The sequence below is a fragment of the Carettochelys insculpta genome, chromosome 1, assembly GCF_033958435.1.
Source record: "Carettochelys insculpta isolate YL-2023 chromosome 1, ASM3395843v1, whole genome shotgun sequence".
NCBI lineage: Eukaryota > Metazoa > Chordata > Testudines > Carettochelyidae > Carettochelys > Carettochelys insculpta.
The window spans coordinates 248,658,373-248,674,435 of NC_134137.1; the positions used below are offsets into that span (position 1 = coordinate 248,658,373).

Below are 16,063 nucleotides of genomic sequence, written 5' to 3' on the forward strand. Positions count from 1 at the left end.
TCTAATTGAGAGATGGGCAAGATCTCATAGTCCTACCATTACTCCAAAAAGTAAACTAATTTTTTTCCCACCTGTTCCTTATAGACATTGATGAGTGCTTGGTAAACAACGGCGGCTGTGACCATTTCTGCAGAAACACTGTTGGTAGCTTTGAATGCAGCTGCCAGAAGGGATATAAACTGCTAACAGATGAACGAACCTGCCAAGGTAATATTCATTCTTTTACTCTGTTATTATAAAGTTAATTTTAATTTCAGTGAATTCATTTTAAATAATTTCTGTTTTGGATTTTAATCATAAATCATAGAACTTCAAGCTGGATAAGACCTATTATGTGACTGTTCCCCAGAGACTGATACAGGAGACTTTTACACTTTCAATTCTGGAGTCACGTCCAGTCTAGGTGTTTCTAATAATAAGAATGGCATCCAATTGCAGTAAGTCTAGCTGGAGCATAAGCATCAGTATGGTGTAGTGGAATTAGCATAGGGTGACCATCTGTCCCGTGTTGGGTGGGATGGTCCCATATTTGGGACACCAAAAAGGTGTCCTGACTTATTTTTAAAAAGGGACTCATTGTCCTGTATTTGGGTTGTCCCCCCGCTGACCTTTTCCACCAGCAGCTGCACAGGCGCAGCTGCTGGTGGGAGTCACTTCCCTGAGCCTCGAGGAAGCAGGGGGAGTGTGGGCAGTTGCCACTTCCCCAGGGCTCGGGGAGTGCTGGGGGCTGCTGCTTCCCTGGGGCTCTGCGGAAGGGCCGGCGGCTGTCGCTTCCCCGGGGCTCTGGGCGATTGCTGATGGCTGCCACTTCCCCGGAGCTCCTGGGGATCACCAGGGGCTGCTGCTTCCCCATGGCTTCCAGGGAGGCTGGCAGCTGCCGCTTCCCTGGGGCTCCAGGGGAACTCCAGCAGCAGTGGCTTCCATAGGGCTCCAGGGAATCGCTGGTGGCTGCTGCTTCCCCAGAGCTCCCAGGGAGGCTGGCAGCTGTGGCTTCCCAGGGGCTCAGGGGCAGGGCCGGCAGCTGCCACTTTCCCAGGGTTCCTGGGGAACACCGGTGGCTGCCACCTCCTTCCTGGCTCCCCAGGGCTTGGTGCAGCCTGGAGGAGCCACCCCTCCCCCACATATCTCCCTGTCCCGTATTTGGGAGAGGGAGGTATGGTTGCCCTAAATAAGCACCAGTGAGGGGTCCCTCAGTTCTAATCAAAGTTCTGCACTAATTTGCTGTGTGCCACTGGGTAACTGCCCCTATAATGTCTCTGGGACTTGTATTTATCTCAATCACGCTGGATTCAATCCAGAGTAGCCCAATGGGTTCCTAGTACTGGAAATGAGATTAGAATCTGGCCAGTGCCTTAATTCCCCTATCTGTGAAATGAGGATAGTGAAGCTTACGGACATACGTCACAGGGATATTGTAAAAATGTAAAAAAGCTTCATATATTTTATATTGATTGATTGCTGTGTACATTGTCATTGGCCAGGTGAGTCATGTGCTATTGTTTCTTTTCCTCAACTAGATCAGCACATAGCCATTTCCAAAAAACTCATGCCTGCATCTTTACAATTCAGCTTCTGCAAACATTTGTGCAAATAAAACTGGACTGCCAAAATGTTCCTAGGAGTTTATAGGAAAAGTGAACGTGCATGGCCAAGTAATTTTAAAATCTGAGGAAATATTCATGAAGTTTTTGCAGGAGATGTTCAACACTGTTACTGAGTGAATGTTTGCATTGTGTTTAGAATGTGCAAAGGGCTATTTATAGTACTAAACAGTATTATTATTTTGGGATTTCCGTACTTCTCCAGTGCTCATCAACAAAGGGAAGGGAGAACTGGTTATAGGGATACACAAGCAGTTTCAAAAGACTTTCCATTGCATTTCACTGGTACTGCCACTGTCTGGAAAACCTACCTTGCTCTGACTCTGTGGTTAGACACAGGGGAATTACAGCAAAGGGACTGGTGCTGGGCAAAGCACAGACTGGCACAGTTTGTGTCATGTGACTAGACAGAAATAGTACTGCAGGATTGTGTCAGACAAGGACAGCTTGGTAGGTGTGGAGTTAGCCAACAAAAATAGGGACAAAAATTTTAAAAGAGAGACTCTCTTCATCACACAATTAGGTGTGTAGGCAGTAGATTTAACAGCCGTGATAGAAAAGAATAATTCACAGTGATATTTGAACCCCATAAATCTGGATCTTCTCACACCCTGGTTTAAATGGAATGTCACTCACTGAAGCCAATGTAATTAGACCAGTGTAAAACTTGAGAGAGAAATCAGGCCCCATACTTCTACTATGCAGTCTCTGACACAAAGGAAGAGAAGGATAGGATTAGTTCTTATAAAGCTGATGGTCACAATTGAAAGATTTATCAATTGACTTCTTAATACAAATAATTATGAGATAATTGGGTGCTGACTGGAAAACGAAAGCATCAGTTCAACAATCAGAACTTCATCTGTGTTTGATTTACCCATGTGCCTGGGTTTCTGGAAGAAGTTTTTGGTAGTGAACATTTATATGCAGGGGGCAATTCACAAAACTATATTTAAAGGTATGATTTTTCCCCCCATTTTAAAATATTCCTTTTATTTGCTCATAACTTTTTTCAATCCACATCTTTTCGGTCTTAATTATGTGATTAACATGCTGTTAAAAATTTAAACTAATGAAGAAAGGTTAAATTGATTAGGATTACTTTTATCCTCTTAATTTGCGTAACTGATATTAGAATTTGACAAAATATAAATATATCTACTATCACTACGAAGAATTGCAAAACAAAGCAAGCGGTCCTGTCACATCTTAAAAACTAACAATTTCATTTATTAGGTAATGAGCTTTTGTGGGAAAGACCCATGAAAGAAGTGGGTCTTTCCCACAAAAGCTTATTACCTAATAAATGTAATTGTTAGTCTTTAAGGTGCTACGGGATTGTTTGCTTTGTTGTGCAAAGATACAGACTAACACAGCTACCCTCTGAGACTAAGAAGAATTGTTTGGTACTAGGTATTACAGCCGAGCAGTTTGGCTACGTTTACGCTACAGAGATCTTTCGAAAGCAGTCCTTCCGGAATACCTCTTCCAAAACATTTCTTCTTTTGAAAGAGAACGTTCATACACAAAAAATGTGGATTGAAAGATGGATCCCCTCTTTTGATAGTGAGCGTCCACACAACCTCTGCTCTTTCGAAAGAATGAGGCAGGGATTGAAAACTCCAGCGCCATGAGGACTGCTCTTTCAAAAAATGGACCCATGGAGTGTCTATACATGCTTTTTTTCTAAATAAGCTTTTGAAAGGAAAGTATCAGAAAGGTAGCTGTGTCACTCTGTAGCTTCGAGGACAACAAGAAGTCTTGTGGCATCTTATAGATTAACAGATATTTTGGAGCACAAGCTTTTGTGAGCAAAGACCCGCTTCATCAGATGCAGCAGGTCTTTGCCCACGAAAGCATATACTCCAAAATATCTGTTAGTCTATAAGGTGCCACAAGACTTCTTGTTGTTCTCTTTTGAAAGAAGGTACTCTTCCTGCTCTGAGAGCAAAAAAGGGCTTCTGGCAGAAGGGCCGCATTCTTTTGATTTCAGATCGAAAGAGGACATTTTGTGTGTAGACACGCCACATGTTCTTTGAAAAAAAGGCCAGATTTTCTGAAAGAAGTTGCTAATATAGACACAGCCTTTGTAATTTGCCAAAACTTAATATATTTTAAAATCAAAACCATACAGGTATGAGTTTTAGCTACCCTTCCTAAACTGATATCTGAGCCATTCTTCTCCCTGTCATGTGATCAGACAAGATGTTGGCCTTTCTTCATTCCCAGTGCTCTGGGGTGGGGCATGGTGCACTTTGTATCCTCTAGGCAGTGCATTGGCTGGCCATGTCAACTTTCTCCTAAGCTATTGCTGTAACAGGTACATCGTTACAAATCCAGAGGATTCCTGGGCCTGTGAAATTGCTCCAATCACAAAGCTTCTGCTTCTTCCTAGGATGAAATGGGAAGAAGCAAGTTTTTTCTTGCCTAATGTCTGAGGTATTTGGGCCCTAAAGACAGATTACAACAATACAGTGTGATGCCTGCTTTGAGGAAGACAGTGATTTGTGATTATTTAGCTCCTGTCTGGTGCTTCGAGAGATAATTGGTGAACTCATGCAGTCAGCATGACTGCTGCTGATGAATGAAGGGAAGCTAATAAAGATCAAGGAATCACTGAAGTGTGAATCACTTGTGTTTTGTTTTGTACTCTGGAGGAAATCTAGTCAGCAGTGATGGTTCCAGCTTTAAATGGTAGGCACTGGAGGAAAAAAAGGATCTGAGGCTGGTGACAGTTGCATTATAAATTTGTCTGATTGTTCTGGTAATTACTGTGTCCTTGACAGATTCATGGAAGCGTATTTTGGAGTGTTTTAGCCCCTCCATAGTGTGAATCACAAAGCTTTAGTTGTTATTTATGGAAGAGGATGTTGTTCATTTTTTTTATATTTTAAATTCATTTTCCTGTTCTTAATGGTTATTATGATCATTGTAACTTTTATTGTATGGTCAATATTGCCTTTCATATTCTGATCTCATTCTATGAGGAAAGAATCATTTCATTTATAGAGTGTTTGTATATTTGAACAGTGGATTTGGGAACCAGTAATGAAGGGAATGTGTTTGATGTACTTTGTTTCACTCAGAATCAATGTTTCTTGTTTGTTCTTAATCCTGTTCTAACTGCACTTGGGCTAGATGGCTCTTTAATTTGGAAAGTAGTTATGGAGGTTCATCTGCAGACTAAAGTGTTGATCTTGAAACTCTTAGATAAAATGACCATTGAAATGAATGGAAATTTTGTCATATCAAACACTACAGAATCAGGCCATGATTGTGTCCATGTGCATTAGATTTTTCAGTTGGAGAAAAGTAACAGCACAGTAAACCCTCGATTTAACCGACTAATGGGGGGATGTGGTATCTGTTAATGCCAAAAGTCCGTTATATGCGAATGTTTATACTGTGTGATGGTGCACCGACCTCCCCAGCCCATCACTCACTCCTGTCCCCTGCTTCCCCTTTCCCTTCCCCTCTCCTGCCCCTTTCTTCCCCTCACACCTCCATCTCCCTCTCCCAATTGCCAGGGGAGGAGCTGAATGCCAGCCCGGCTCCTTCCACCTTCTGCAGCTCTCAGAGCTGCGGCTTCTCCAGCCCCCAGCTCTGAGCTGCCCGCGTAAAGGTAGAGCATGGCCTCCTCCAGCCTGCCAGTGGGCAGCAGCCTCCGACACCACAGCTGCTGCTCAGCGCCATTGCAGGCAGCAGCAGCCGGGCGCCAACATGCTCCAAGCACACGCAGCTGGGGGAGGAGAGCTCCGGTGCCCCACTGCAGCGTCCCAGTCTGTCCCCAGTGGCCCCAGCTGCTGTGATGGCTCCTCCAATGCTGGCAGTCCCAGCCACTCTGGCAGCTTCTCCAGCCCCGGCAGTGGCTCTGGTGAGTCTCTGGCATTTATTTAGCAGGGGTGGAGGAGGGACTGACAGACAGCATCCATTATTTCTGAAGCCTGTTCTACTGGGTCCATTCAATTGAGGGTTTACTGTAGAAGGGGAAGAGCCGGCAGGTGGTGTACAATTCTTTCCAGAAACATTGTCTTTTTGAGTATCAGATGCAAAATATAGATTAAGTGCTGCTGCTTTTCCTTACTATTTTCATCATTGTCATCATTCGCTAATTTACAGTTTTCCATCCCAGGTCCTTAATGTGAAACTCTGAGGTTCCCTCATTTCACTCATTGCTGTGTGGTCTCTTCATTACAGGTTCCTAATCCAGCTTTAAGATTTTAGGAAAACCTAGTGCAATTAGTCTTTAACAGTCCTGCTTCTCTCTATTCAGATAGTTCCTACCACTTCAGGGCTATGTGTAGATTGGAGCGATCTGTCACGAGAGCTTCCTGTTGGAAGATATCTTCCAACAAAACTTTTGTCAACAGATTGCAGCCAAACTGCCAAGTGGATTGCAAGAGTGATCCACTCTGTCAACAGAGTAGCCAGATTGCCCAGCATCTCTATTGACAAAACAGCCAATCAGAAGCACAGCGGAAAGGGATGCCCGGTGTCCTGGAAGCTCTGTAGGTCTACAGAGGGGCCCCTGGAACATCCAGACCAGCTTTCTGTCAACAGATATCTGTCGAGAGAGGTGTTATTGCTCAGGGGAGCAGGATAAGACTGTTGACAAACATGTTGACAAAACCTTCTAGTGTAGACATAACCTAGTGTCTGAGTGCCTTGGAAAAATATATTCAGCACACCAGCAGTGTCCCCCTGAGCAAGTTACAGCACAGCATGCTGAAGTTCACACCCATATAATCTGAACCTGGGGGAAGAGAGGGGAGCATGTAGATGTAGCCTGAGTCTCAGTTCTGATTCCTTAACCACAAAACTGCCTTTCCTCTTACAGAGGTACAAGGTGGGTGAGGTGGTATCTTTTACTGGACCTACTTCTGTTGGTAAGAAATAGAAGCTTGAAGAAGAGCTCTGGGTAAGCTCTCCTTTAAGCTGCTCTCTCACCAACAGAAGTTAGCCCAATAAAAGAGATTATCTCAGCCACCTTGTCTGTCTGATATCCTGGGACCAACATGGCTACAACACCACCACATACATTTGCTCCTACAGTGGGTTAACATCATAAAATAAAAAATTCATTGGTATCAGCAGTTTTGAAACCTGCTAATCATTAGATCAGCTGACTTCAACACGAGCAAATGGTGCAATTCATATTATACAGCATGTAGCATGTAATGAGTACGAAAAGTGGTTTGCATTTACCTGTCTGTGACCAAACCATTTTCTGCCCTGGTTGCAGGGAAAATCTTGCTGGTAACAAACATTGTATATCACTGATCATTTTTAGGGCCGTGTGTCTCAGTCTTTCCCACATTGCAGCCCCATGGTACAACAGGTTGTTTTATTTTGTTTTGTTTTGTTTTTTGAGGGTGGGAGAGCTTCCTTTCCTTCTGTGATCACCAGGTTTGAGAACCCATGTTCTGAAAAATCTCAGAGGGTTAGCCATGTTGTTCATGTTCTGAAACAGACTAACAAGTTCTGTGGCACCTTAAGGATGAACATATTTAATTGGGCATAAGTTTTTGTGGGCTGGAGCCCATTTCACCACATGCATGCAAAAATATTAAGGAATCCTGCATTCATCTGACGAAATGGGCTCCAGCCCAGAAAAGCTTACACCCAAATAAATTTGAAAACAACCAGGAAGTCCTGTGGCATCTTATAGACTAACAGATATTTTGGAACATAAGCTTTCGTGGGTAAAGACCCACTTCGTGAGATGCATGAAGCGGGTCTTTGCCCAGGAAAGCTTATGCTCCAAAATATTTATTAGTCTATAAGGTGCGACAGGACTTTTTGTTGTTTTTGAAGATACAAACTAACACGGCTACTTCTCTGATACCAAATAAATTTGTTCATCCTTAAGGTGCCACAGAACTCCTTGTGGTTCATGTTCTGAAACAGTCCTGTAGAGCAGTGGCATATGCAGGTATTTAAATTTGACTCCTTTGGGGGAACACAGAAGCTTGCTTTCCTGCTTCAGCCTTCTCCTTCCCCATGAGGAGCTCACAGTGCACTCTCCCCACCCAAGTCCCAGTTGAAGCTTGATTTCCCCCATTCCCCATCCTGGTCTCAGGAAGAGCTCAATCTTCCATCCCTCCATCCTGATCTGCTCCTGGTCCTGGCCCAGGCCAGAGCTCCATCTTCCCTTTCTCCACAGCCCCAGGGCTGGAGAAGTTCTGTGACACCAATTATTATAGGGGGTGAGAATCCCTGCTTGTCACCCCTTGCACACATCATTGCTGCAGAGGGAGGCTTTTTTTCCCCAGAGTTCCCATTTTAAGTGATTTAAATTTAAATCAGGAGTTCTTCCTTTTTTAAGCAATGAAGACATATGTATAAATCACTAATTATTTCAACAAAGTTCTTGAATTTAACAGATTGGACATTTTTCAGTACAGGGAACAGGTCTTAGTACATGTTTGTGTGTCACCTGACATAAGAGCTCCCAGTCTTGAGGAGAGCCTTTGAATACAACTGAAATGTTAAATACGCAGAAAATGAGATATTTGTAACATGTACCATAATTAATGGCAAGAAAGCAACCAGGGTTAGTTTTCACACCACAACTACTACTAAATAGCAAGCAGATTGTGTAGGGTTACAATGAATCCCTACAAGTGCAGCCTTAATTAGCTTAATCCTTGGACCATGGAGTTTACAGCCAGTTAACTTAATTGCTTATTCACTATCTGTTTGTTGTGCAGTGATCTTGAAAAAAATTCAACAATAAACGCTCTGTCTGCTCCACTGAAGTTCAAGCTTCATTAAGCTCCCAGAAAAATGTGCAAAATGCTATCATAAATAACAGTTTTCTTTTCCTGCTGTAGGCAGCGCCTTTTGCAAGGAAAGGCAATGTGCACATTTGTCAGTACTCTTGAGGAGGGGGAGTGAAAGGAGAGAGAGCGTAAGTTACATTCAGGAGCCTTTAGTGAGAAAATCCAGGGATTAATGTGTACTACCTTACAGAGCTAAATATTTACCAAAAAAAATACAACAGAATCCTCAACTAGGGTGAAATTTGCCCCTGTAGCATTGCGTGGCTTATGCGCTACTTGAGTTCCACTTGTATCTTCAAAAAACAGGGTTTAAGTGAGACTTGAGTGGTTCAAAGGTCTTGTACTGGCACAGGCCTCAGTTTCGTCCACAATGAAGCGGGGGCAGGGAACGTGTCACCCAAAAAGTGAATTGACACAGACTGTAAAAGGAGAGGGCCTCTCTGGCAACTGACCTCCTCTTCTCTTCACCTCAGGGACCACTGGGAAGACTTCTCCTGACCTGTTGCATTGGCATGGGGCATTAAGAGCTAGAGGAGCTTCTAAAACAGAATAGGCAAGATACAGCATGATGGCCAAATCCAGCTCACCAAGCCTTTTAATCTAGCCCACGGTCTGCTCCAGTGGCAGGGAGCAGTACCATTTAAAGGGGCGAGCTGCTCCCTGGGGCTCTCTGCGCTGCTGAAGAGGGGTGGGCTTCATGTGCTGCCCCATCAGCAGCAAAACCTCTCAGATCCCATTGCCCCACCCCCAGTGCAGAGAGCCACATGGGACAGCCAGTGGTCTGGGGCTGCTGGCAGGCAGGGAAGCCTGCCTGAAAGTGCTGTTGGCCAGGAGCTACTTAGGCAACCACTTCTCAGACAGAGCCTCCCTTCGGCACCACATCCTAACTAATTCTCAGATCCTCCCCCAGGCCAAAATCTTCTCTTATACCCATACCCCCTCCCAGACTCTGCTTCCCAATGCCCCACCTCAGGTCATCACCCAAACCCTCCGCACTCTCCTCCTGCCCCTGCCCCAGGTCACAACTCCCTCTCAGGCCTCTTTACCTGCTCCTGCATCCCTCACCCAGGCCAGAATACTCTCCTGCAGCTGTATGCCTTTCCAGATCCTGCACCTCCATACCCTGCCCCAGGTCACAACCCCCTCCTCCATCCAAACTCTTTCTCAGACCCCACACCCTCTCCTGCACCCCAGTGCCCTACCCAAGCTCCCTGCTGAACCCAACCTCCATCCCAGACCCAGACCCATGGGAATAAGGGGACTTAGAAGTAGGCGGGGTCCTTTTGAAAAGGAGCCCTGTTGGGACGAGCTGCGCGGCGGCGAGCCACGTCAATTTTGAAGCGCCGCGGCTGCCCGCATGCTAATGAAGCGCTGAATATGCATTTCAGTGCTTCATTAGTAAACTTCGAAATGGCCATTTGCATGGCCATTTCGAAGTTTGGGGCTAGTGTAGACATGGCCACAGAGTGCAAAAGCAAGTTAATTATTCTACCAGCAGGTGAGCCAGCAAATTATCTCTGCCAAGTTACCATTTGAACCAGTTTTCTGATTTTAAAAAATTCATTTTTTTCCTGACTGAAAAACAAGCAGAAGCAAAGGTAAAATATTAATTTTACTCAGCCTTCCTCTTTCATTTTTAGCTGGAAATGTGGTAAGCAATATTTCTCTGGCATAGTCCCCTGAGGCCAAACAGGAGGGCAACACAGGGGTTCTAGAGGAAAGTTACACTGATTTTTTATTATTATTATTTTAAATAGATGTTTAACTGCACCCACACAAACCCCCATTTGAGACGTGATCCTGGTGGTCAGGTTTGAACTTTATCCTGTGGAGAGAAGTGTAAGAATGCCGTCAAGGCTCAGTCTGTTCCCTGGAGAGGGGAAGGAACACCGCAGTAGGTGTGGATTCCACAGAGGGTTAGGAAAGTGGCCTTAGCAGCTGGAATACCTACACGTCTGCTGTCTGACTTTTACCCCAGCTTGTGTGTGTGTTTGCAATGCTCATGAGGAATGGCTGCAAGTTTCAAGCCTTACAGAAAATTTACAGGGACTGAGTCATCTTCTCAATTAACTCAGGCATAAGTACATTGAAATTAAGAGTTGCCAGCCTTCCTGCACTGGCCTGGAGTCTCCAGGACATAAAGATGAATCTTTAGCTAAAAATTATGTCACCAGATTAAATCCCCAGGAATACATCCAACCAAAATTGGCAACCCTAGTTGAAATGAACAGGGTTACACTGATATTCAAGTAGAAGACGCTCACAGTAATTATTCTGTGTTACAGCTTAAACAGAGTGGATTCTGCAATGTACATCCAGGACCAGATTACCCCATTATGGAGCCCTCAGCAATTATAAACTTCTGGGCTCCTGCCTTCTAATATGAATAACAACAAACTGCCCAGATTCACTGTTCTGTCTAGAAAAAATGCATGTGCCATGGAGCTGGGGGGAAGGGCATGGAGTGGCAGGAAGAGGAAACCACCCAAGCCATGGCCTGGCCACTTTTAGGAGGTACTCAGACAGAGTCTGCTTAAAGCATAAGGTCACATAGCCATTCCAGTTCATCTCCAGACTCGGTCTGTTATGATAGCAGGGGATATGTGCCAAATTTGAGCAAGGGGTGTACCTTGCAACCTGGTGCCCATTGCGACCTGTTGCCCCGAGTCTCAGCACCACTTCTGTTTAGTTTCACCACTTCCCCTCATGACACACCCCTCCCCGACCCCAGCGCATATGAATTTGGGCCCAGTGCTCTTCTCTAGCTTGCCTGTGCATTAATCTTGCCCTCAGTGCACCCAGACAATGTAAAACAGCCTGACCAGCCTTAGGCTGATTTACAGCAGCCCAAAAGTTGGCCCAGTTTGTTTAATTATCTTTGTATTTCACTGAATGGGTTGCATGCCAACATTATGATGGCTCAGCTGTGAAGGTGCCATATAAACTCCTCAAACTCAGCAGTGTGCTGAGGCAGTTCTTACGAGTCCCTTTCAAAATTCTGCCACCTAATGAAAAGAAAGATTAAAGTGAGTTCCCTGCCTCCAGTGATGCTCACTCCATATTTGGGTGCTGTCTGTCCAACAGAGTTTCATCCCAGAAACTCAGAAAAACACTTCTAAATGTCTTGTGCTGGCACACACCAGATTGTTCCATGTCTCATTTTTTAATGCCCCAGTAGACAGCCCATTCCAGCCAGCAGGCTAAACAGTGTGTTTATATCATCAGTACTGGGCCTATTTGTGCAGCCCTGATCCATGCGCTTAGTCCTGACTCTTGAAGCCAGTGGTTCCAGGACTGGGCCCACAAACAATATGTGACTCAGGGACGAAATAGAAATGTTTCCAGTAAGTGTGCTCAGTGTAAGCTGTTTCCCAAGGGGTGATACATCCAAAGTTGGCTGTGGTTGGGAGAAAATAGTTCTGCTTCAACGTGAAAACAAATAAATAGATTCCCCTGGCCCTCAAGTCTCTCCTGTCTGCATCACGTGTGCTCCTGATCCACAAAGGAAAGAGGATTGTTATGTTCTTACCCCTAGATCTCACATTTCAGGGTGTAACCCAGTCTCTAACTATTAGCAATCATTCTAATTGTGAGGGCTCAATCATCCCACATCTGCCTACTTATGTCTTTCTTGGTACCATCTGGTGCTGCTGCTGTCAGAGACAGAACACTGGATTAGCCCACCCACAGGCCTCATCCAATACGGCAATTCCTATATTGGGAATACACCACTGGCTTCCTAAAACACCCTGATGCTTCCCTTGTTATATAATGAACCCTGGAAGCCAACCAAAATATTTCATTAGTGTCTAGAGAAAGAAATGCTTCTCAGTTCACTTTCCTGTGGATACACTTTCCTGTGTTACAGGAGTGGTTGTGTTGTGGATTACAGTTGTGTTCTGTATTAATGAATTAGCAGGAAATGGTTCAGCCTTAGAATAGTTTGAATTGGTTGATAGAATTCTTCCAAAACAATAAAGTGTTGTTACATGGAGCTGGCACTTGCAATTAATTGAGTTTTTAAAGCATGGGACAGGACATGTGTTATTTAGTACACCTTACTGTGGTGATGTTGCTTGTGCATTGTGCTAGGTGTTGCACAGCCAAAGATAGTAAAAAGACAGCTCCAAAGGGCTCAGAAAACTTCAGCTTTCCTGTAAGTACACTGTTCAGGGGTGAGTGGAATGGTTTGGCTTGCCTGGGCCTGATTTGGTTCGAACGTGTGTAAAAGCTCTTTAAGATCCTAGGTCACTAAAACAAAGAGTACAGGTTTCATATCTTAGCTGTGTCATCAGTTGTTGCCACATGTTCAAATATTATAGAGAAGAACCTCAGATGGATTAGATGAGATGGAAACCAAAGTACTCTGGGCTCAGATCTGAGCAGAGAAACATGTGGCGGAGGAAATGATTAAGCATATTCATAATTTCAGAAAGTCTACATGTTATCTCTTGTAGGGAGAAAATACTGCTCCCACACCAACCCATGTGTCAAAGTGGTACTGCTGTGGTTCCACTGCAGGGATGGGGGATTATGTGGGGAGCCCATGCAGAGGGGGTACACCACCCTGTCTCCCACAGCACAGACCTGGAAGTTTCTAAGACACTGAAACACTGGGGGGTTTTGGGGGTGGGTCATGGGGAGGGGGAAATAAACAGGCACTGTACCAGTAACCCCTTGACAAATCTGTTTAACCCCACACACAGTTGTGGGGCAGAAGTGTTCCTGAATCTCTCAGCCCCAGCTCCCTTGCATATGATCTGATTGTCAGATTGTATGCTCGCAGGAAGTATGTGCCTCTTGCTAATTTAAGATCTCAAGGGAAACAAATATTTTTCAAACAGATTTTTTTGGTCCATGTCAAAGGCCAAGTAAGAAGGCAGCATATCCCTCTATTGATAAGCCATGCAAGTGGCCTGTGATTCTATGTCCTGGGTCACTCCAGGAGCTCAGATTTGCACATAAGTAGTGTCAGTTCCTTGCAAATAATAAGAGGAGTCCAATACTGTATTTCTTGTGTACTCCCAAACAAGGGACTGTTTTCTGAGTTATGCAATCCTTCCCCTCCTCCTGACATTTTTATTATTAATAATAAGCATTATTCACCTACATTCACCAAGGGTATTTCTTGCTGCTTTTTGCACTCAGCAAGTCCCAGGGCTATTGTACAGAAAGAACAAAATAAGGGGCATCCCTTTTAAAAAGGGACTGGTGGCAGCCTTGAGTCTGGCATTGATTTCAGCAGGAATAACGAAAAGTTATTTACTTGCTCCCCTAACAAAAGAACTAGGGGTCACCAAATGAAATGAATGTGCAGCAGGTTTAAAACTAACAAAGGGAAGTTTTTTTCACACTGCACATAGTTGGCCTGTGGAACTCCTTGCCAGAGGAGGTTGTGAGACCAAGAATGAAACAGGGTTCTAAAAAGAAATAGATAAATTCATGGCGGTTAAGTCCATCAATGGGTATTATCCAGGACAGGTAGAAATGATGTCCCTAGCCTCTGTTTCCCAGAGGTTGGAAATGGATGTAAGGAGAAGCATCGCTTTGGTGGTGACCTGTTCTGTTCACTCCCTCTCAGGCATCAGGCATTGGCCTCTGCTGGAAGACAGGATACTGGGCTAGATCGACCTTTGGTCTGACTCAGTGTGGCTGTTCTTATGAGGCTGAAACAAACCAGGAATGTGAGACCTGGCCAACATTTGACAAAGAGAGTTTTTACCTGTTATCTTTCAGTGAAAAATTCATCTCTGCTTTAGCACTTGCTCTGGCAGCTACTTTAAGTACCTTAGGCCTGATTCTGTCCCTGTCCTCTCCCCGTATGCAACTTGACTAGTACCACATTTCTGGAAGAAATCCCACTGAGTTCCGCATAAGGCCGGCGGGAGCTGCTCTACTAATTAGAAGGCTGTTTGTAAAGAAACCCTTTTCCTCCTCTTAGAAATCTGCCTATAAAGCAAATATATCCTGGAACACGGGGAATATTGCTTGCTCAATGCACAGAGGGTAAAGGGCCTTTCTCTGTTGGTATCATTAGGCTGTTAAGTTGTTCTTACAGGATTGCTGTGTAAATAGTGGCTGGAGAAGAGTGTGGGCTACTATAGCGTGTTTATGTTTGTCGGGAAACAAATAAACCTGCCTGAAGTTTCTTTAATGTACTCCCGTTTTGATCTATAGCTTCTTCTTGCCAAGCACTTGAAGTAGTAGCACAGTTTATTGCCATAATGGAAGTAGATAACTCAGCTTGCTTTCGCCTTGGAAAATGATTAATTTTGGAAAGGAATATATGTTTGCTCATAAAACCTTGGCAATGATTTTGATGTGAGTACTTTGTTTTCTTTAAAATGTTGGGAAAGCATTTGTCTCTAATTGCATTTTAGACTGTTCTAGCAAAACAATGGTAAAAGGATAAATGTAATGGGAGTCAGAGCCAATTGCCCCCTACTGGGTCCCTTAGATTAATAAATGGAGGGGCCTGACTATAAAAAAGGCCTCCTCTAATGGAGCTGGTGGCTGGAAAGCGGGTGAGAGAGTTAACTCAGATGAGCAGACAACAGGAAAGCCCAAGTGCAAGGGTTATTTACTGAAAAGGCCACGGTCACTTTAAGCATTAGGACAGCCCCCATCTCCAATTTTTGTAACATCTTTTCCACAGAAATTGCTTCTCTCCTGCTGTCACTTCCTTATTCCCCGCCACACCTCCCACTCTCAGTTTCACTCACTATCCCAGTAGGTCAAACCCTTCCAGTAGCTTTGCACTGCTTCAAGTCCTTTGGGTTGCTTCCAACCTATTGGAACCAACAGTCACACACAAAAATACCCATGCGAGCCAACTCGCTCAAGGTGGCACTTATTCTGGTGCCATAAATAATGATCTGTTTCAAAAGCACATATCAAAAAACAATCTGACCATAAGGCTGTGAGGCCACGAAATCATTAATGTGATCCTGAGGCATGTGATTGGGTGGGGGGGAAGGCATGTGATTGAAGCTTTACTGAAGAATGGTTTCCAGTCATCCTAATGCAGTCTGTCTGAAGGTATTGTTTTCACTCTGGCCTCTGTGGGAGCTTTCTTAGCCTTTCTCTGATTTTCCAGTGCAGTTCTGGACTGATAGTGTAATTCTCCTCTGAGGACCTCAGTCTGCAAGCTGCTTAGCTGAACTTAGTTCCTCTTGACTTCAGATATGATTAGCTATAATAAGCAATGTTATTAGAGACTGCAATGTAATAATAATAATAATAATAATAATAATAAAAACAATAACAATAATAATCCAGTAGTCCACACAGGCATCAGCTGAGATCAGGGCCCCATGAGCCCCAATTAATTTCCAACATTAATCATTCATCAAATTAATCAAAAATAATAAAGTATTTTTATTAATTTAGAGTCCAGTAGTCCACATAGATATCTGCTGCTGGCAGGGCCCCGGGGTGATAGACGCTGTATGAGCAATGAGGGAGCCATGATCTCTCTCCAACATTTGAGGAGCTTTACAAATTAATTGCAGGCCATTGGGTAACAAACAATAAAAGGGAAAGGAAGGATAAGAGGAGCTACGACCATAACACAATCAAGTTAACTGTACAAAGTGGGGATTTGGAATCACTGTTCAAAATCTCCCAGTCAGACCCACAACATGCATGCATGTGCTTCCTTTACATCGTTGAGCCTGGCCT

General features: G+C 44.2%; 1 protein-coding gene across 1 annotated transcript in view; it reads left to right on the top strand.

Annotated features, from left to right (window-relative positions):
* Positions 1–16,063, top strand: part of SCUBE1 (signal peptide, CUB domain and EGF like domain containing 1) — a 350,710-nt gene that overhangs the window by 257,065 nt on the left and 77,582 nt on the right. The window contains exon 9 of the mRNA XM_075003815.1: positions 85–207. Coding sequence (XP_074859916.1) covers positions 85–207 — 123 coding nt within the window. The remainder of the gene's footprint in view (positions 1–84; positions 208–16,063) is intronic.